This window comes from Silurus aristotelis (assembly GCF_946808225.1).
Source record: "Silurus aristotelis genome assembly, chromosome: 16".
NCBI classification, from domain to species: domain Eukaryota; kingdom Metazoa; phylum Chordata; class Actinopteri; order Siluriformes; family Siluridae; genus Silurus; species Silurus aristotelis.
Window position 1 is genome coordinate 1,743,977 of NC_139589.1, and position 22,471 is coordinate 1,766,447.

The 22,471-nt window shown below is 40.1% G+C and overlaps 3 protein-coding genes across 3 annotated transcripts in view; 2 read left to right on the top strand and 1 right to left on the bottom strand.

The window, feature by feature from the left end:
• Nucleotides 1–876: 876 nt before the first annotated feature.
• arl10 (ADP-ribosylation factor-like 10) lies at nt 877–8,487 on the top strand. The gene is made up of 4 exons (XM_083564465.1): nt 877–1,379; nt 5,125–5,299; nt 5,429–5,604; nt 7,043–8,487. Exons 1-4 carry the CDS (start codon nt 1,245–1,247, stop codon nt 7,214–7,216), a joined length of 660 nt encoding a protein of 219 aa, XP_083420591.1. The 5' UTR covers nt 877–1,244; the 3' UTR covers nt 7,217–8,487.
• A 553-nt stretch (nt 8,488–9,040) lies between these two features.
• On the bottom strand, nt 9,041–10,933 carry nop16 (NOP16 nucleolar protein homolog (yeast)). Its single transcript, XM_083564482.1, has 5 exons — nt 10,735–10,933; nt 9,977–10,082; nt 9,847–9,895; nt 9,443–9,549; nt 9,041–9,359 (listed from the first exon to the last, which is right to left on the bottom strand). The coding sequence occupies exons 1-5, from the start codon at nt 10,833–10,835 to the stop codon at nt 9,222–9,224; spliced, it is 501 nt and encodes a 166-aa protein (XP_083420608.1). The 5' UTR covers nt 10,836–10,933; the 3' UTR covers nt 9,041–9,221.
• Nucleotides 10,934–13,056: 2,123 nt separating this feature from the next.
• grk6 (G protein-coupled receptor kinase 6) overlaps nt 13,057–22,471 on the top strand; it is a 34,247-nt gene continuing 24,832 nt past the window's right edge. Inside the window, exon 1 of the mRNA XM_083564365.1 lies at nt 13,057–13,214. Within this exon, the coding sequence (XP_083420491.1) occupies nt 13,163–13,214 (52 nt within the window). The 5' untranslated portion in view covers nt 13,057–13,162. The remainder of the gene's footprint in view (nt 13,215–22,471) is intronic.

The window sequence follows — 22,471 nt, forward strand, 5'->3', positions numbered from 1 at the left end:
GGGGCATTGTCAGGTTTGTGTTAAGGCGTCCCAATACTTTCGCTGCTCTGTAAACATGTACGTATGCACACCTTGTGCAGGTGAATGTTAAACGAGCTGCCTTTCAACTCCAGGGTCACCGGTTTAAACCTGAGCTTGAGGCAAAAAACAAAAAAAAAACAATCAATATTTACGTTTGTACTGACGTGCGTTTCGTGTCAGGTTCACGCCCTCTTCTGAACTGTCTATAACTCTGTGCTGAAATAAGATATAAATATTTACCTTTCTTCACTGACTGTACTACTCTGGATCTGACACGCCATGTATCGCTGTCCAAAACAGTTCACGTGTATATGTGCTTTTCGCACGTGACACCATGTAAGTTATGTCATGCCCTGAAATTGCAGACATGAACTAAAGCATATGACACCAAATCATAAATTAAAGTTTTTCACAAGTTTTGAAAAATCACACGCTTTTCACGTTTTCACGTGTTTTTTTTTTTTTTTTTTTACACGTGACGTGATGTGAATAGTATGCAATTAAGTGGAGGTGAGGGTGCATTTCAACAAACTGCAGACATTGTTAGGATTGTGAAAACATCTAAACATAAAACATCCCAACATCACATTTATTTCACGTGTTTTTTGTTTTGTTTTTCACACATATTTACGTGAAACACGTGAAGAACGCCTACTGTTCACCTGTTTGTGCAATTTGGGCCTCCATAACCCTAACAAACCTATACACTATTTCCCGTGTTTCACGTCACGTGAAATATAGCCTATGTAAATTGTTTGTACAGCCGCACACAGTTCACGTGTCCGTGCGCTTTTCACACGTCACGTGAACTGTAAGCAAAGTGTTTAAAAAAGCACATGAAGCTCGCGTGTTTGTTGGTACGTGTTTTCACACGTGATATCTTGAACATGTGACGTGTCTAGATATATTCACACCGCCACCATGTGAATTATATGTGAAGAGTCTTTAAGAGAAAACGAACCCACTTTATACGTGAGACGTGTGATTGCTGAAGTTCGATCACACACACACACACACACACACACACACACACTCCCCTCAGGTGATTTGCGAGTACAGCACGCCGCTGTCTGGCCGCTGACGGAGAGCAGAAACACCTCACGACACGCCCACGCCGAGGTCACGTGCTCCGGCTGTCGGTGTTGTCGCGTCCGGCGGTGGTTGCTGTCGCGGTCGCCTCCTCGCTCGCGCCTCGCCGGTCCCCGCTCGCGCTCCCGTCGGACATGTTCCTGATCCGGCATGTGCGCGTGGCTCTAATGGCCGCCGCTGCCGCCTTCGGTGCCGCCGTGTTTATGGCCTTCAACCTTTTCTACAAGAGGCGAGTGTGGAGCCCAGAAGACTACTGCGCCTTTAAAGAGGTCTGTATTAAATATTAATAATATTAATACAAATAGTAATAATAATAATAACAACAATAATAACAATAAAACATCTTATTATTTTAGTATTATTTTTATTTATTATTATAAGCACATCTGTTCTGCAAATGTTCACTCTTCTCATCAATTCCGCGTAAACACACTCATACGTAGGTTTATGATGTCATACCTGACAGCTGGGCTAAAACAGGTGGTCAAGTTTCACTTTATGACGTCATCACGAACGTCTCATTAAATGGCTACTGAAATTTTCTCAGATTTTTTTTCATTACAATTTTTTTAATGCGGTTTTAATTACAATAAAAAAAAAGAAAGCTAAAGTGTGTAAATATTACCAATAAAACAAAGTTTACATTCGATTAAATAATAAAAAAAAACCCACTTATTATCTCAAGCTGTATAATTGTGACGTGATGGCGATGATGAAGTGGGTGGTGCTTAAGGCTTCGTCATAGAAGATAATCATCATCATCATCATAGAAGATCCTTTGGACAATTTTTTTTCCAATTTTTTTTCGTTTCCAATGAGCCGAAGTCCAGACGTGAACTGCATGGTGTTGAAGTATGGAATGGTTGCCATGTTGGTTCACGTGCTCAAGTCTCCAACCTTCCCTGCTCTAAAACAACCCCAAACCATTCATCTTCAACCTCCATGTGTGACTGTGAGGGTGAGGGCAGTCTGATCAAATGTTCTTATCTTCTCTCCTGTTCTTCATCTTGCACACATAAGATTCGTTGCAGTCTTATTGTCGTAGTTAATGATCCTGTTATTACACTTTATATTTGGTTATGTCAGGGGGGGGTTATAATCGCATATTCGTCTTAGACGTGTTCAATCTATTTATTGAATTTTCAGTGCTGTGTTTCTCTGGGACTGGATATGTGGAGGAAGCGGCGTGAGAATGCGCTGCAGTCGGCAAAAATGAGAACTAAAAACAAAAAAACAGAACCACTCGTGTCTGCGCCATTTCAGGCACAAGGACGTGAAACACTTGGCAACACATTTGTTCTTAGTTTTACTTTATTAATAATTTGGTAAATATAGTGGGGCAAAAAAGTATTTAGGTACACTTTAACTATGAGACAAAATGTGAAAAAAGATTCCAGAAAATCACATTGTCTGATTTTTTAAAGAATTTTTTTGCAAATTATGGTGGAAAATAAGAACTGAGAACTGTCAAAGGACACCAGAAACTAAATTGTAGGCTGGAAAGACTGAATCTGCAATAGGTAAGCAGCTTGGTGTGAAGAAATCAACTGTGGGAGCAATTATGAGAAAATGGAAGACATACAAGAACACTGATAATCTCCCTCGATCTGGGGCTCCACGCAAGATCTCACCCCATGGGGTCAAAATGATCAGAAGAACGGTGAGCAAAAATCCCAGAACCACACGGGGGGACCTAGTAAATGACCTACAGAGAGCTGGGACCAAAGTAACAAAGGCTACCATCAGTAACACACTACGCCGCCAGGGACTCAAATCCTGGAGTGCCAAACGTGTCCCCCTGCTTAAGCCAGTACATGTCTGGGCCTGTCTAAAAGTTTGCTAGAGAGCATTTGGATGATCCAGAAGAGGATTAGGAGAATGTCATATGGTCAGACGAAACCAAATGAGAAAGAATGCTGAGTTGCATCCAAAGAACACCATACCTACTGTGAAGCATGGGGGTGGAAACATCATGCTTTGGTGCTGTTTTTCTGCAAAGGGACCATTACGACTGATCCATGTAAAAGAAAGAATGAATGGGGCCATGTATCGTGAGATTTTGAGTAAAAACGTTCCTTCCATCCGCAAGGGCATTGAAGATGAAACGTGGCTGGGTCTTTCAGCATGACAATGATCCCAAACACACCGCCCGGGCAACCAAGGAGTGGCTTCATAAGAAGCATTATAAGGTCCTGGAGTGGCCTAGCCAGACTCCAGATCTCAACCCCATAAAAAATCTTTGGAGGGAGTTGAAAATCCGTGTTGCCCAGTGACAGCCCCAAAACATCACTGCTCTAGAGGAGATCTGCATGAAGGAACGGGCCAAACTACCAGCAACAGTGTGTAAAAACCTTGTGGAGACAGAAAACATTTGATTTCTGTCATTGCCAACAAAGTATTGAGATGGACTTTTGTTATTGACCAAATACTTATTTTCGACTGTAATTTACAAATAAATTCTTAAAAAATCAGACAATGTGATTTTCTGGATTTTTATTTTTCCACATGTTGTCTCTCATAGTTCAAGTGTACCTCTGATGAAAATTACGGGCCTCTCTCATCTTTTTAAGTGGGAGAACTTGCACAATTGGTGGCTGACTTTTGAAATACTTTTTTTGCCCCACTGTAAATAAAAACTGCCTAAATATTGTAGTGAAGCTGAAATGTGAAACCTACCAATTTGACTTTATAATTGAGGGTGAAATTGCTACTAAATCTAAAAAAATAAAAACCCCTCATGTTTACACTGTTTTCTCAATCAACGTTCCAGTAAACAGATTTTGTTTTAATGCATTTTATTATCCAAATTATTATTTTTAGCTCCAAGTATAGCAGCTTTATATTTATTAATAGATTACAAATAAAAATGTGTAATTTATTAATGAAGTTTAAAGTGACAGGTGAACAGAACCTTCCTGAGATGATAGGAGAAAGAAAACTTGACCAGACCAGATTCAGGAGGGAACCCGTCCTCATGTAGACACCGGATTCACATAATACCTATAATTAATTAGTTCAATCATTGTTATCACCTGTTTGAAGGAGATGAAAGTGCAGATCTGTTTATGGTAACTGTAGTCCTGAGCCACTGTAAAAAAAATTCCATTCAAATTCATGCTTCTTGAGTTTAACCCCCCCACAGTAACCTCATGGATCTTCAGGTGGCAGCGAGTGATTTTTCATTGAAGAGAACTCCTTCCAGAAGTAGGACATCAGGATGGATCTTCATACCGTATCAGCACTGTGTAGCTGCCATCATTGTTTTGTTATTATTTTGTAATACGTTTTTAGTGTATTTTTCGTCCTACGACTCCACAAAACCTAAAACATTGTAAAATTGTGTAATTGTTTTTGTAAAAAAATTTAAAAATTGCGTTGTTTTGTGCATTTTTGGGTTATATTGACTTGCACTGTAGAGATCAGAGCCTCAACATGCTCTGAGAAGAACACTAATCCCATACACACAAAGGCAAGTCTTTCGCTTGTAGGTACTCATGCTTCACCGCGGTTCGAATCTGGCGCCCCCTGTTTATCACGGAATTGCATTTGCCACATAACTAATTAGTTTGGCTGATTTTCCCACTCTTTCCCGGATAGCACGATAGACCAGAAAATGATAGGGAGTTGTTTTTATGGAGTTTTATGTTGAAATAATAAAATTTATTCATTAAAATATAATTATAAATGATAAAATAAAGTAAAATGTTAATACAGTAAAGTACCGTATATATAAAATAGCATCCGTTAAACGGCAGATTACTGTGGAGTTTTGGTGGAGAAGCAAAAAAGGTTGGACTGTTGCGACTCCACATTTCCAAGATCTCTGTTTTCTTTCCTGCTCTCTCACACTACACATCTCCCCCTGTCCACCTGGGTTTTCTCAGGGTTCTCAGTTTTCTTCTGACTGTCAAAAAACATGGCAGTAACTGAATTGAGATCGGATGAATGAGCAAATCGAACAAATTCTAGTTAAAATCCTTCTGGAGTTTTACTGGCGTTCGTTTTCCTTTGAAGGAGGAAGAGGAGCGCCGACAGAAGCAGGTCCTTGTCCTGGGCTTAGACGGCGCCGGGAAAAGCAGCGTCCTGCAGCAGCTGAATGGAGCAGATAGCAAAAGAAAGTGCGCCCCAACGCGTGGCTTTAACTTTATCCGCCTCCACACGCCAGGCTGCGAATTCGACTTCCTAGAAAGTACGCATCAGGTGGAAAAATCGTGTACCTTTCTCTGTTTCCAGGAAAGGCAGGTCAATACGTCGCTGTTTTGAGTTGTGTAAAAAAAAAAAAGATCGTCCATGTGATGAGACGTGTTTTTCTTTTCAGTCGGAGGCAGCGAGGACTTGCGTGCATACTGGGCTGATTTTCTGAAGAGAGCACACGTTTTGTTGTACGTAGTGGATTCCTCGGACAGAACTCGACTCCCATTGGCTAAAGATGAACTTCATCGACTTCTCAGCATCGACACACAACTTCCGGTTGTAGTTCTGGGAAACAAACAGGTGAGCAGGCATCCGGCACACACGTACATATTCACAAGCGCAGCAGTCTGGAGAATAATAATCGAGTCAAATTTATTTTAATGTGTTCTTTAATAAACAATTCAGACTTCAGGTCATTTACATATTGGATTATACTGAGAACTGAGAGCTGTACAGTCTCCAGAGTAACTTCTCTACCTGGCAGGTGTATTTCACCCCCAGGCCTTCCGTGGTGTCCTACCTGAATCAGTCCACCTCTAAATACCATCATTTTTTGACACCACATCTGTAGAAACCATCAATATTATAGAGAAGTGCAGTATAACAGAGCGCTGCATCACACACAGGAATCTCAGAATGAATGAATGTCCAGCTTATCTTGGAAAGTTCGGAAAGTGTATCTGCGACCAAATCGATTTCAGTCGAACCAGGAAGGAAGGAGGAACCAGACTCGAACGGAAACCCGTCCTCACCTGGCACCAAATGTCCATTCATTGCGGTCCAGATGTTTAGGTGTGCAGTAATAGGTGCGTATGATCATTTACCTACAGTAGCTAACTATGATAATCACGTGGGAACTTACAGAAAAGCATCTGCACCACTCTCGGTGTATTGGAGCACTTGAATTTCAACGTGACTGAAAATAAGAATCTTGAACATTAGACACAATAACATTGATGCAGCTCCTCAAAAAGTAGGGTGCCAAAGTAGGGTGCCATCGCAAACGGTTTTCTAGAACATTCTAAAGCAAGAAAGAGAAACTCCCAGTGCTAAGGTTCTCCTTAAAAACTTTAAGGGTTCCACCAAAGAGACAAAGAACCTGCTGAGATGTGACTCCTCACTATATACAGTACAAACCAAAAGTTTGGACACACCTTCTCATTCAAAGAGTTTTCATCATTTTCATGACTATGTAAATTGTAGAGTCACACTGAAGGCATCAAGGGCTATTTGACCAAGAAGGAGAGTGATGGGGTGCTGCGCCAGATGACCTGGCCTCCACAGTCACCGGACCTGAACCCAATCGAGATGGTTTAGGGGTGAGCTGGACCGCAGAGTGAAGGCAAAAGGGCCAACAAGTGGCAAGCATCTCTCGGGGAACTCCTTCAAGACTGTTGGAAGACCATTTCAGGTGACTACGTCTTGAAGCTCATCAAGAGAATGCCAAGAGTGTGCAAAGCAGTAATCAAAGCAAAAGGTGGCTACTTTGAAGAACCTAGAATATGACATTTTTCAGTTGTTTCACACTTTTTTGTTATGTATATAATTCCATATATAATTCCACATGTGTTCATTCATAGTTTTGATGCCTTCAGTGTGAATCTACAATTTTCATAGTCATGAAAATAAAGAAAACTCTTTGAATGAGAAGGTGTGTCCAAACTTTTGGTCTGTACTGTATATATATCAAAAAACTCATTCAGCTCTGAATGTTTATGGTGTTTCCTGTCTTTTTTAGGACAAGCTGGACGCAGTCGGCGTATCGGAGCTGCGTGACGCTCTCTCTCTGGGCTCACTGCCGGATCACAGGAAGCTCCTCCTTCTCCAGCTCAGCTCTGTGGGAGAATCAGTGTCCTGCAGTCTCCAGAACCTTCAGGATCTGCTCATCAAACTGGAATCTGATCAAAACTAGAAAGCTAACGCCATAAAAGGGATCTTTCTGATAACGATGAAGTCTCAGGATGAAAAAGCTTGATACAATCAAAGTGAGAACTTGCTGTTTTATGAGGCAGGTTTGGAAGGTCACATCATTTTTACTGCTCCATAAAACAATACTATAATCTAGTATATTCAGCGTAACCTATGTGTGTGTGTGGGAACTGGAAAAACCCATAGGATGGACCAGGATAATGCCCATGGTCACATTTTAGAAGTAAGAAAACCTCTAATCAGCTTGGTCGAATTCTTAATGAATATTCATGCTTTGTTCATGTTTCTCACCCTCTCGCCACACACGTGATCTCACGTACAAATACCTGCGATTTGCTAGTGTTCCTTTAATTGACAGCAGTTTGTGGAACACCTTACCATAAGGTGCTTTTTCACCATCCCTTTCTCACCTCCACTCTTCTGGGAAGATGTTCCACTAAATTTTGTGGAATTTCATTCACAAGCCACAAGGATGTGCGTTAGTAAAGCCAGGGACTGATGCGGGTGAGAAAGCAAGGAGGGTGATGCCGGCGTTCACATGCAATAGGGTTGGAGCTCTGCAGCAGGAGATCTTCTACACACTTCCAACCCGTGGATCTTCATTGAGCTGTGCACAGGGACTTTGAGACGCTTAAGCAGGTCTGGCTCTCGTAGTCGCATGCTACGCTACGGGAAAGTTGGGTGTCCCAATAGTTTTGGCGTATGTGTACTATATAAGGTCAGTTTTTAATGGGTTTTCCCAGAGTTCCACACAAACTCCAAACATGTTACGTATCCAGGTTTGGGATACAAACGTTTACCTGCATAACCGTCATTAGAGTTGCACGTGTTTTTATTCTGCACGAATTCTGTGTTTTTGACATTCAATACCTCAGATATCTTTATAGCCTTCGCCTGAACCAGTCGCACAATTGTACAAACACGCTTTTACTGTGTAATCTAGAACGACTCGATGTTTACCTTTCCATAGAGACTACTGATTTATAGAAACGCTGCAGTATTGACCTACTGCTATTCTAGTTCATGTTTAACCAGCTGCCGGGGCCAAGAACCTGGTGAACAGCTGGACGACTCGTCACTGTTGTCGTCGTCGTCCGTATTTTGTGTGTGATTTTTATATTGTGTGGAGGTGTGTATATAGTGAACACTGGTGTATTAGGATGCAATATATTTTTGGACTGAAACGATTCCAGCTGAAGAGATCTTCTGTTGTAGCTCATCAGTTTCTCAACGTATTAAACTATTCTTCTGAAATTCAGTCGTGTGTCTGATACCGCAATAGGAACGTTTTATCCGATCGGTTGAATCCTCCGCACAAAAGTGTGTGGACACCTGAGCTTCTTTTTCCATCGTCCCAATCTAATCCTCATTTACCCTTATAATGATTTCCACTCTTCAGGGAAGATGCTCCACCGGATTTTGTGGAGATTTGTGTGCATCCAGCTACAAGGTGAGGAGGTTTGGGAGTGCAGTCAGCGTTCACACTCATCCCAAAGCTATAGCAGGAGATCTTCCACTCCAACCCATGGATCTTTCCGAAGCAGGGAGAATTTCATTTTACAGCACCCAAAGACGTCCTGTACGATTGTGCGCCTCCAACTTGGAACCACGGGTGTCCCAATACTTTTGACCAAACATTAGCTCACTTAAGTCACCAGGGGGCGTTTCCACTACTGGTTGCTATGGTAACTTAGCAGGCGGTATCTCGCCTTCGCGCTCTCCGCTCGCATTGGCATCATGTGGCGGATTTTTGGACGAGAAGGTTTCGTGAAGAATAAATAAATAAACAAATAAATTAGGACAATACTGATTTCATGGCAAGTTTAATTTTCTCATACAGAGAAATAAAAACTATACAAGATACAACAACTTTATATTTTAGAGTTGAACAGAATCACTGAAGAAAAAAAAAAAAAAAGAATTATATATTTATATATACACACATCTCATCTCCGTCCACGTGGTCCGTCTCTCTCTCTCTCTCTCTCTCAGGACGACGTCTGCGCTTGCAGAGAGGCGAGGAACGCGGTGTACTCGTTGCCGTGACAACGCTTGTACAACTCCACTTTCCTCCTGATTTGTTTCGGCGTGTCCTGGTAGTAGTTCTTCTCGTCACGTGCCATGGCCTGTAACGAGATCGTCCTGGTCAGAGCGCTGCACGGGGCTTCCCCGAACGCCAGACGGTTAACAAAAAAACCGCGTCTCCTACCTTGTAGTTCTCGCCGTGTTCCCGGATCATATGTTGAACAAATTCGATCATGTCTGTGGAGCAGGTCGTGGTGTCCTTTCTCAGCTGACTGGCCTCTTCTTCCAGCTCTAGAGAAAAGATTTGTGAGAAGGACACGAGTTTTTCAGCACTGCCTTGATCCTCGGGTGTCCACAAACTTATAGGGGTACAGTGTAAATGAAGTGTGTGTGTGTGTGTGTGTGAGAACTTTGAGGTTGAACATCTCGAACATAGTGAAAAATCTGTGGGGGTTTTGGTGCCTGCAACTTCAAGGCTTCAACTTGTTAGGTCTCAGACTGATCAGCATTAAATTGTTCTGTGAAACTGAAATGACTCGTATTGTTTTTTTGGATGTTAATTTCTAGATTAAAGTCTAAACATGGTACCTCTGATGACATACGGCTTTATGACCAGATCCTCAGGTTCCTCACTGACCTGTAATTAAACATACACAGAAATTAAAACAACGTTGTGGTGGAAAAAATATTGAATCCAAAATAATAGAGAAACTCAAACCTTGCTGGTGATGGGAAGTACTGATTTGGTTCCGAACGACAGGCCCATGTCCTTCATGTTCTGTTTGGTGGTTTTGTTGGTATCCCACGCTTTCCGGATCTGCGCACTAAAGAGAAACGAGAACAATTCGATCAACCGTTTCGATGGTGCTCTATAAAGCGCCTATGATTCAATGCAGCGATCCCATTAATCATTTCTCCATCAAGGAACGACCTGCCCAGTCACCGCACCTAAATCCTACAGAACTGCTTTGGGATGAACTGGATTACAATACAGAACTCTCCAACCGGAAGAACGTCTTCGGCGAGTTTTAAGTGTTTCAACCGAACGCTCGGAGAAATTCTGAGAGTGTGTAGATCATCGTGAATCTTCATATTGTTGCATAGCAACAAAAGGAACGTGCGAAACCATACAACACTTGGCATCCCCACACTTATCACAGGCTCTGTACTGTCAATTATATGTGATTTCAGAGGCGTTTTTACATCTGTAAGAAAAATGACTAAGAAATAAAAACAAAACAGTTACGATATCCAAGAGAATAATATCGCGGTATAATAGATCACGATACCGATATTAAGATCATATCGCCCAGACTTGTGTCTCTCAAAACACAATGACGTGAAGCTCTTCAAACATTTTATCAAGTATATTTAAACTGTTTGTTTGTTTGTTTGTGTTGTACATAGAAAACTACCTGGTTATCTTAGTAGCTTAGTTAGCTTAGCTCGCGCACACGAGACACGCACAATTCTTACCATTCAATCCTCGGCCTGTACTTCTTTATCATCTTCTTCTTTAATTTCTTTCTGTCCACGTTGTAATTGAACGTGTTTCGTTTGCTTGCCTTTTTCCCCATCGCAGCACGATTTTCTCCACAAACCTCCACACGATCAACACCAGCACACGTGCAACTTTCCGGGCTACTGCCTGAGAAAACGGAAATGTCCTTTAACCAACTCTGATTCCAAATTACATGCCTGGTCCCTACACCAGCACCCTACATAGTCGAGGAAAGTAAATACAGTATGCGCCCTACTTAGTGCTACAGGGCGGGATTTGAAACAGAGTCAATGCTCTTCTTCTGGTATTATGGCTGTGCAGTTTTTTGAGCGCCCCCTACGGCAGGAAGAATTATTAATATTATTATTATTACTATTATTATTTTTAGTAGTAGTTGTAGTATAATAATAATAATAATAATAATCATAATCATAATAATAATAATAATAACAATAATAATAATAATAATAATAATAATAATAATACAACTACTACTACTACTAATAGTAATAATAAATTATTATTATTACTATTAGTAGTAGTAATAGTTGTATTATTATTATTATTATTATTATTGTTATTATTATTATTAATATTTTAAAGAGTAGGTATAAAACGAAAAGGTTAATAGTAGAACAGAGCGCTGCATCACACACAGGAATCTCATACAGTCAAAATGAACGTCTTCACTAAAGCAAGAAACCCAATGAACACGATTCAACACGTCTCCTTTCACTGGAGCCAATTTGCACCTCCCACATACATCATCTCCAGCAGATATTCACCTTATCACATCACCCCGGGGTTGTGCTTTTTTTTTTTTCGTGCATTACGGTTTTCCAGGGGATTCAAAATGAAGGCAAATTGTGTGGCTTTGTGCAAATTCTACGGGAAAGAAAACGCAAACCGAAAAAAACAAAAAAAGCGTAACCCGTTTTGAACTGTTCGTCCGAACCTTTCCTCGTGATGTCTAGCGTTCTTTGAAAAGTCCGTCTTGTAAATGTCATTGTGGAATGAAAATATAGCAAATCCACATGAATATAATTAAGCGCGTGCAGTTTGCTACAGATGCGGTTCGCGAGCTCTTACTGGTGAGCTCTCTGACTGTCCAATCAAAAGATGCGAAAATGGCGATGTTATCGGACGCCTTCTAGACGACCTTGGTGTGGCCAAATCGCAGCCTGGACGGTTAAAGCAACAGCTTCAAGCAACTTGGTTTTCAAGCTACCAAGAGCCTGTGCTGTTCTGTTTTTTTGGGGGCCTTTAATAAATTTTTATGGACCAAAATATAGATTCTGATAGAGTTTAAGCACCAGAGAAGACCATGCTGGACCTGACAGCTTGCCACTAATAATTGTAGTAGTAAAAATAGTAGTTTTGCTTGAGTAGTTAACTGCAGTAATAGTTATAATAAAGATAAAATAGTAGAAGTAGGACGTTTTGGAGACAAGGTTGAGATGGTTTGGTCATGTACAGAGGAGGGACATGGGGTATATCAGTAGAAGGAGCTGAAAGACTGGAGGAAAAGAGGAAGACCAAGGAGGAGGATTATGGATGTGGTTAAGGAAGACATGCAGGTAGTTGATTTGAAAGAGGCAGATGTAGAAGACATGGTGGTATGGAGACGGATGATCCTCTGTGGAGACCCCTAATGTGAGCAGTAGTAGTTGGATGAGGAGAAGAAGAAACACTGAGGTGGTTAGAACGTCTAGTGGGGAAGTGATTGCTCTGCTTGGGGGTTCAAGCCCCAGTATCACCAAGCTGTCACTCTTGGGCCCCTGAGTAAGGCCCCAGCTTTCTGGAATATATGAAGAAAGATTTTCACTGTAATGTACACGTGAGAAGTGTAAAGCACCCAGTGATTCTACAGTGTAATATCTGCACTCTTCCTCAAGGTGCTGGTGTTGTATAAAAAAAAAAACGATCTCCAAACTCCACCCACTTGTTCAAACCCACCATGTCTGTCATCCAGTTTATTCCTTTATTGGTTTATTCATAGAGAACAAAATCATGATGATTACCAATCTCAATCTCCAACATCTCCACCACCTTCACCATCTCCACCCTGGATTCATATAGAGAAAAAAAATATGGTGTGTGTGTGTGTGTGTGTGTGTTTAATTCTACAAAAGCTCTGGGAGATCCCAGAAGGAGCTCCTTCCAAACAAAACATGGCCCCCTTGTTTGTTTTCAGAAGATATAAAAAAAAAAAAGAAAAAAGAAAAAGAAAAGATAAGAAAAGAGAGAAGGGGGGGGGGAGTCACTCAGGGTTAGATGGTTCCACCATGGGGAGGAGTCATGGAGGACACACACACACACACACACACACACACACTCAGTGCCAACCCGGCGACGAGGTTGGGCCTGCGGTGCCCTGCTGCAACCCAGGACTAAAGAGACACCATGGAGCTGGAGAACATCGTGGCCAACACCGTCCTACTGAAGGCAAGAGAAGGTAGGAAGATCACCTCCATCCATTTCTACACTTTTAACACTCCACTCGGGTACACGGAAGAAGAAGAGACCGGAGGAAGAAGGCAGATCTGATCTGCTCTGATCTGATCTGATCTGCTCTGATCTGATCTGATCTCAGCGCTTCCTTCCTTCTTCTCGAAAGAAAAAAAAAACAGCTGCAACCAGAAACCCATGCAAGCTTTCATTTTTTCTTTAATTTTCCCATCTTCAGCTACGATAAAGAAAACGTCCTGATAGGTTCATCCTGGGCAAAAACAATCCTAGGAACCCTCGCAGATCCATCAGTGTTTCTGTTTTTTTTTATCTTCCGGAAAGAATGAAAGGAAACAGGGAAAGAATATGTAACGAAAAGCTGCGTCCGATCTGCGCATACTCGCGCACTACGCAGTACGCCGGGATGCGCACTATTTCCTGGGTGGCTGCTTCTTAGTGCGCTAGTACGCGTCCGATCTAGTACGCATGTCCGTCTTTGCGGCCGCTTGTCCGTCAGTGCCGCAGCAGGAGATCACGGCTTCGTGAAGAACCGCAATAAACGCAACCTAAGACGTTCTTTAAGCCTTTATTTGTTTATTGGTTGCACAATAACACACCTGTAACACACACTCTTACACTTATTTGCACGTTTATACGTCTATAAACGCATATCCACTGAACTGTCATGGACGTGAGGACAAAACCCCCTCCGTCCATGACAGCTTTGACTTTCTCACACAAAAATAAACCTGTGTTTATTAAAGTCATCTCCAAAACATTTAATCTTTTCTTATAATCTCGATTTATATCTCAAATTGAACTTTTATCAGGTGTATAAACGATAGAAAACAAGTCTTGTGCTGCCCTGTGTTTATGCTAGCATGCTAGCACGTATTTCTATCACTACTATAAATATAAATAGTGTGGGTTTTTTTTTGTTGTTGTTGTCATTTTTAACCCTTTTTTTTGACAAAAAAAAATAATGACAGATGATTTATTCAGCTCGTTTGTTTCACTTCTTGCAGTTTTGGTGTGATTTTTAATCAACGTTTCGGGCGAATGAGTTCCTTTGAAAGTGAAACCGCTAACAGCAGTGACGGTCGTGTTAGCATGAAAACATGAAAGGCATGAAAGCACACGCAGAAGTTCAGCAGAACTTCCTGCTTTAGCCTTCAGAAAGTGTGTGTGTGTGTGTGTGTGTGTGTGTGTGTGTGTGTGAGAGAGAAGTGTATGAGTGTTTGTACAGAATTAATGAGAATGAGAAAATGTTTGTTTATCTTAACGAAGACCCCCCAAAAACTTTGCAATCTCTCTTCAGTGGTCCCTACAAAAACATCTCATTTATTTATTATATATGTCATTTTTTAACAAAAATATTTTATCGTAATAACTAAAATAGCTGTGTTTGTTTTGTTGGTTATGAAGATAAAGGTTAGGGTGGATTTACAGGTTGATTTATGTGGTATTACAGCAAACTAGCTAGTAAGGTCCTCACAAAAAATGTCCTTACAAAACAGTAAGGTGTGTGTGTGTGTGTGTGTGTGTGTGTGTGAGAAATGTATGAGTGTTTGTACAGAATGAATGAGAACTTGTTTGTTTATCTTAACGAAGACCCCCCAAAAACTTTGCAATATCTCTTCAGTGGTCCCTACAAAAACATCTCATTTATTTATTATATATTTGTCATTTTTGAAATTTTTTTAAATGTTAATAACTAAAAATAGCTGTATTTGTGTGCCGAAGTGTGGAAGTGAATAAGAGGGCTTGTTTGTTTATCTTAACGAAGATCCCCAAAAAAGCTTAAGAATATCTATGGTCCCTACAAATAAACATCTAATTTATTCATTATATATCTATATATTGTATATATTAAATAAAGTTTAGGGCGGATTTACAGGTTGATTTAAGTTGCAGTTAACAGTAGCTAGTTAGGTCCTCACAGTAATGTGGGTGTGTGAGAGGGAGAATGAATGATGGTTTGTTTTCCTATCTTAACGAAAATCCCCAAAAGCCTAGGAATATCTAATTAATTGTTCCTACATGTTATTTTATTTTAATATCTACAATAACTAAATAATCAAAAGTCAGGGTGGATTTTACAGATCGATATATGGGTTGATTTACATTGTATTATGGCATTAACTAGTTAGTTAGGTCCTCACAAAAAGTTCCTTACAAAACAGTAAGGTGTGTGTGTGTGTTTGTGTGTGTGTGTTTGCCACCTTCACTTGCCTACATCATATCCTTTTAGTTAACTGCTATTACAACAAGAACTTAAGCAACATCCTAAACTAAACAGGTCAGGGTTAGGTTTGGATTTCAAACCTAAAATTAGTAAAACTTTGAATATGTTCATTTCTATCTATTTTTAAGCCATCTTTAATCAAATATGATAAATAACTTGATTTGAAGTGCTTTTGTTTTTGTTCCGTCATCGTGTCACAACTTGAATCACAGGATAAACAAGCGACCGTCTTCAGATGTTCCGTTACTTTTTGTTTCTAAGAACCATAAAACCCTTTCTTGATGACGTACCTTTAGCTAAATAATTTGCACAAATGCATGTGATTGGCCACATGATTGGTCTGTGTAACCTTCAACCAAAACGAACTGAATTGCACAGAATTGTTAATTTCACCTGCTATTCTTCTAATTAACAATACCTGAGAGATCTAAATGTTTATTATGACATAAATGATCATAATATTGATGCTAAAATATCGCATCACCCTGCTTTTGCCTACAACCAGGCCACAATCTAACCAGATGATGCCCCTGGCACTATATTTTTTAATGTAGTGGTGCCAATTTTTTTATAATTATTTCGGATTGCAATTCATCATCACAACATAGCTACCAAGGATGAAGGCTGACACGAGCTTTCTCCGAGAACTGTGAGGGGAGCCAACTTAGCCATGACGCTCATGCAGAATCGAAAGATTGTGCTATCGGCCGTCTTTCGTGTAAACGAACTCAGAGGTGTTCAGGATTGATTTAATCTTGTAATCTAGAAAACGATTAGAGAACTCTGAAACTTTATCACCTTGTGTTTATCATTATGTATAATCACGCTAGGTCAGGGTATTTAGGGTTTTATATTTCTATGCAGGTTGTTTTTCCTGCAAAACGAGATTTTTGATTTCCGACAGGGTCACATGATTTGGTCTTTTTTTTTCCTCCACCTTTGATGGGAATAAAATAAAATACAATAAGGCACAAATTAAATCCTTACAAATGTTTCCTGATGTTTAAACCCATTATCCTATTACTATTTAAATCTTTTCAACACTATAAGCACACACACACAACACCATGTGTTACACAAATCCCAGAAGGCGCTTGTTTGGCTTTCTTTTCCTGGCCTTCTGAATGCTCAGTCTCGAGACATTGTCCAATTTCTTAGCATGCATAAACAGCCCATGTTATTCGCATCACTGTCCCTGCTTTCCATAATGACACAAGCGCATGTTTTGTTGCTTGTATCTCTGATGCTGGTCATATTTTTTGAATTGCAAACAACAACACCTCGCAGCATGCCACGCCGAGTACGCCCGGCTGATTTTCTAAATAATCTGATTTGCATGTACATTTATGTTTCATTTTGCTACCTAACGCATGTTAGAGCTTCATGACCCAGGCTCAGAGTTTCATCATGAGATTGACGAGTTCTGAGAATCCTGGATTTGAACCTGTGCAGGCATCTCTAATCAAATTGAAAATATTTGTATCATGTTGAATCCAGTGATACATCAGACACCCACAAAAAAAACGTCTGAGATGTTCGAAGCACACGAGGAAGATGTTTAAACGATGATTTTCAGTCATCAGTTCTTCGAAGAACGTTATTGCGATAACGATTTAAGTAATATCGAGGATCTTGTGCAGTTCGAAAGATTATCGCCTGCGTCCTGTTTTTCTTTAGTGTATATGGACTTCCCTGTTCCTGGCATTTCCTTTATTTTAGTCACAAGGCTTTTCTTCTTAATCTGTCATTAAGAAGCTTCAAAAACAACTGGACTGAAACAGGAAAGTAAAAGAATTCCCGAACGATCATAAATCTTATATATAAAAAAAAAAACATGAAACAGCCCAGTAAATCCTAGACGCAATATCAGGATGTAGTCTAAACCTGCAAGCTAATTCGACGCACGGTTTTGTACAGGACTAGCGGGACAAAGCCCATGACCCCATTTACCCCATTGCATGTCTTTTTGACAAGCGTTTTTCCTAACGACAAGCCCACTTTGTCCTGCACCTGGACCAGTCATTCCAACAACGAGAAAAGGAAACTGCCTGGAGATCTTTTTTTTTATTTTTAAAGCAACCTCTGTGAACTTGCACAAAACTGATCCTGAGCTTCGATCTGCTGTGATGCTAAGGGTTTACGTCAGATGGGAATTGTATTTGGGTAAAGTCGTTTAACATTATCAACAAACTAAAAGGCAATCCTCTCGATACAAGCTAGCGTGTTACATAGTAGTATTTAGTACAAGTGCGTCATTGGTTCCCGCTTTAGCATATACATCAGTTTCTAGTATTATCATAATTGACAATTTATACTTTAACGTCAGCGCTTTTAACAGTCTGTAGGTTTTCCGCCACAGGACAGTCCTCATCAGTCAGTTACATCAAGGACAATAAACAATACCAGAAAAGGCCTTTTTTTATGGACGTCAGAAAACACTGAATTGCAGCTATAAATGGTTACAAATACAAAATATTTTCATACGTTTGATCAGTAGATATAATTTTACCCAATCTGTCAGTTTAATTTTTTTTACTTCACCTTCAACGTGATTTTGGAAGGATTAGAAATGACAACACAGTGAACCCCCGGTAATACACAGGCTCTTTTTGAAAGCTAACAGCAAGTTGCGGATTATCTTCAAATTTGCCGGAATCCGCAGCAGGACCGAATGTTCACATTATTGTATTAAAGTGACATAATGTCTAAATAAAGTCACTTAGGTACCATAGGGGCTGGGGGGGGGGGGGGTGTCACAAATCCAAAATTTGTGGATTTATTGAACTTCAAGGGGGGGTCTTAGAACGTAACCCCCGCTAGTTCCGGGGGACCATTGTATATGAAAAAAATATTGAGACAACTGACTTTTCCAGTCATATGTTGTTCTCCGTCAAACTGTTACTCCAAAGTTTGGTGACACACAATTGTATCGGACGACTTTGGATGTAGAAGAATAAAAATTTTCTCTTCACTTGAACTAGGAGACCCAAACCTGTTCCAGCAGGACAACGCCCCTGTGCACAAAGCCAGTTCCATGAAGATATGCTTTACAAGGGTTGAAGTAAACGATCTCCTGCTGTAGAGCTATAAACCTACTAAACACCTTTGTTATGAATGCGAGCACTGACTGCACCCCAGACATCACCTCCATCAGTACCTGACTTTACTAACTCCAAAGAGCCTAGGATGTCCTCCACAACTGAAAAATGCTCATTACATTGTGTGTGTTTAGCTAGGTCGCTACGCCCTGTCAGGTTTACTTCAGGAACTCCCAGTGAGCTTTCTCTCGTCCCGCCTTGAGTGTATGCACACGCTCAGTTCAGCTTCTATACAAAGATTTTTTTGTTTCTTTAAACTCATGGTCCTCATGGTTGTCAAACCAATCATGGGTCGAGTTTCCGAAATCTATAGCAACACAAAGATCATTGTTAAAAACCCGGACGAGCGTTACATCGAAAACTTTGATCTTAATTGAGGTTTTGACAAAGCCTTCAGGAAACGAGTTTGACCGATACGCTCTCTTCTCACTGCGTAGAGATCACCCGAGGTTCGACAGATGAACAATGAGGTTTCTGTCATTGTGGTTAAATAGTTTTGAAAAGATTTTTTGGAACATGATTGTTTGGAGGTTCTTTGGTGTGGGTTGATGTAGAATGGGTGCAAAATAGTAATATAACGTCTCCAACATGCAAATGAAATTCTAAACACAGCTGCTCGATCCTTAGATCAGGTAATTGTCTGTCTGAAGTTCCTTAATGATCTCCGCATATTCATACACCTTGCCTGAGGTCCAAAAAGATTCGATAAATGATTCTATATAAATTGTTCAAGATGGCGATTAGTAGGATGTTTTGCCCTGTAGTAGCCTTGTAGTAGCTTTATTTAGCATCAGCAGCTCCGCCCACATCCCCAGGTTCTTAAGCCTAAAACCTTTAGTTTTCTGTGACAATTTCAGTCTAAAAATAAAGTATCTACACTATAGGTACCAAAAGGTTGTGGACACCTGACCGTAAGATACAGTATCTCACAAAAGTAAGTGCACCCCTCACATTTCAGCAACCATTTTTTTCTCAAGGGACAATACTATAGAAATTAAACTTGGATATACAGTGATCCCCCGCTTATTGACCTTAATCCGTTCCTTAAAACCGGTAGAAATGCGAAAAGGTCGAAGAGCGAATTTAATTATCCCATAAAAATAATGAAAAACCAATTAATCCGTTCCCGACCTCTGCCGGAGCACAGTTCGCTTTGGTTTAACGAAAACACAGAGAGTTTAACACAAAAACACACAAACACACGGCAGTCCATAGAATCCCGACAAACGAGAGAGAGAGATATCCGTGGTACGCCCTGGAGGGGAAGGTCCACGGGCGAACGCACAGGAGGAAAAAGGTAATCCGGGGTGCGCTTTTGAAAGAAAGCGCAGCCGTGGAGAGCGCGTGGAGTCCAGAAGGGAAGAAACGCATAGGAATACGTGTGACAGGGAAAACACAGACAAACATGCACCAAACACCTTTACATACCAACAATAACCGACAAGAAGTGTGGCTGAATGAGGGGTTTATATAGGAGCTGGGGATGAGTGAATAATAAGCCCCAGGTGTGCATTGTTGAAGCCGGGGGCTTCAGGGAAAGCGGAGGTTTTGACAGTCACCAAAGGGGGCGTGGCAGGTGGATTACAAAAGTAAAAAAAAAAAAAAGCTCCACGTGGGTCGGGGCATTTGGTCGTTCAGTATTTAGAGAAGTCAGTGTGCAGCTTTTATAGCAGTACAGATTTACTGTCCTCTGAAAAAGAGTCAACATACAGCCATTATTGTCTAAATAACTGCTAACAAAAGTGAGTCCTCCCTAAGTAATAACAGCTGTACGCCATGTTACCAGGCAAAGTCCGATTCCTCTTTATCATGTTCATGTTTTTGTCTGCTTGACGGGACCAGACAAATTTATGTATCTTGTATTAGAGCAGTTCAAATTCTGTGCATTGAGTCCAATTCTCTCATACTGACCACTGGATGTTCCACATGGCACCTCATGCTAAAGACTCTCTGAGGATTTGAGAATTAGAATCGTTGCTCTCCTCAAAGATGGCGAGGCTGTAAGAAGAACAGTATTTCTCTAGACCTGAACCCTATTGAGCACCTGTGGGGATCCTCAAGTGGAAGGTGGAGAAGTTCCATGTTTTGAACATCCAGCAGCTCCGTGATGTCATTATAGAGGAGTGGAAGAGGATCCCAGCAACAACCTGTGCAGCTCTGGTGAATTCCAGGCCCAGGAGGATTGAGCATTGCTACATAACACTGGTGCTTACACACAATATTCACACTTTGGACACAGTTTTGACATGTTTACTGAGGGTGTACTCACTTTAGTTTTTTAGACAATATCGTCTGTATCTTTGCTACACAAACTGCACACTGACTCCTCTAAACATTAGGTCAGGTAGTGATGTAAGTGAGAAGGTGAGAAGGTCTGGGGAGCAGAGGTGTTCAATAGGATTGGAGCTCTATAGCTGGAGATCTTTTACTCCAACCCACGGAAAGCAGATCTTCATGGAGCTGTATATATATATTGTCATGGTGGAACAGGTTTGGATCTCCTGATGAAGGAAAAATCAAAGACGTCAGATACGATTGTGCTTGGTTTTTTTAGGGAAGAACCACATATGATTGGAAAAGTCAAGGGGTCTCAAACCTTTCTCCATACAGCGTATAAGATTTTATTTGTCTTAATGTTTAACATACAAGTTTCCCGCCCGGTTCACGTGGACGGTTTGTGTATTTACTGTGTATATACCATGGCGTTAGGGAAAATGTCTGCAGGGTGTTTATTTTTCTAGAACAACTTCTCCTTATCTAAACATTAGTGCCATACGCTCTGCCCAGTTGCCTTCGTGTTCCTGGAAACATGTGAATTATTTATACGCAGTCAGTGCAGACGGTCGAATCACTTAAGCGCCCTCGCTCAGACCGACGCAGTTTCCGAATAACGGCTAGCTACTCTTAACACGCGACTGAATTCAATTATAGAGAGAAGTGAATTAGAGCTCGAATTAGGATTTGATTTGAAGAGAGGTGTCTCGCAGAAAACACCTACCAGGTCCGGGGTCGATCTGTGACTTCTCGGTTACAAAGTGAGATTTACATAAAGGGGTTGGACTTACACAATTTGTTTATTTAATTTTTAAAAATGTTTTTGCACCAAATGCAGCGACAATCTGTGCGTTCCTTTATTGAATTAGAGCGGTGATTCTTTTTTTTTTTCTTTTTTTTTTATACATATATTATATTTTAACATATATTTAACATTTATATATTTTAATTAATTGAAATGTTTATTATTTAATAGTTTTTTTGTATTTATTTTAACGCCTTTGCTTTTATTCCATTTTATTTTATTATTCTTAATTTCTATTTAATTTGTCATTTTTAATTATATCACGTGTTTTAAAACCAAACGACTTAAAAGAAAAATTCTGACAATCTGTGTGTTTACGATCTTTTAATTGGAGAAGTGGATAATTTTTTGTTAAACCTTTTAATTAATTCATTGTTATTTTTGTTTAGTAAATAAATTTTAATTAATTGATGCATTTCTTTAGTTATTTAATATACATTTTTATTATTTATTTATTTTAAAGAATTTGTGCTTTTATTTTATTTCAATTGAATTTAATATTCTTTATTTCCATTTCATTTAAATTAGTGGTATTTAATACATCTTTTTAAATGACACGACTTAAAAAAAAGAAATACAAATTAAAGCAAATTTTTTTTTTTTTACATTAAAGTACCTGTGATGTAACATCAGACACGTCGTAATTTAAATGCTACATTCTTGAATAGATGTTTTAATTATAATTATTTATTTATGAACTTTTTTTATTCCGATGTTTGTTAGACCCCTTCCACTGCTGCTATCGATATCCCACGAGGCCTCACTATATCGTTTCTACTTACAGTAATATACCGTAACTGGAAGTGCACATAGGCCGCAGTGTATTCGCACGAGCCTCACCT

Bases quoted from the DNA above. Each gene is read 5' to 3' on its own strand.
- arl10 (XM_083564465.1), top strand. From the start codon at position 1,245: ATGTTCCTGATCCGGCATGTGCGCGTGGCTCTAATGGCCGCCGCTGCC. The intron at 1,380-5,124 runs GTCTGTATTAAA...TTTCCTTTGAAG, and splicing joins ACTACTGCGCCTTTAAAGAG to GAGGAAGAGGAGCGCCGACA. The intron at 5,605-7,042 runs GTGAGCAGGCAT...TGTCTTTTTTAG, and splicing joins TAGTTCTGGGAAACAAACAG to GACAAGCTGGACGCAGTCGG.
- nop16 (XM_083564482.1), bottom strand. From the start codon at position 10,835: ATGGGGAAAAAGGCAAGCAAACGAAACACGTTCAATTACAACGTGGAC. The intron at 9,896-9,976 runs GTTTGAGTTTCT...GTTTAATTACAG, and splicing joins TACTTCCCATCACCAGCAAG to GTCAGTGAGGAACCTGAGGA. The intron at 9,360-9,442 runs GTAGGAGACGCG...ATCTCGTTACAG, and splicing joins AACACGGCGAGAACTACAAG to GCCATGGCACGTGACGAGAA.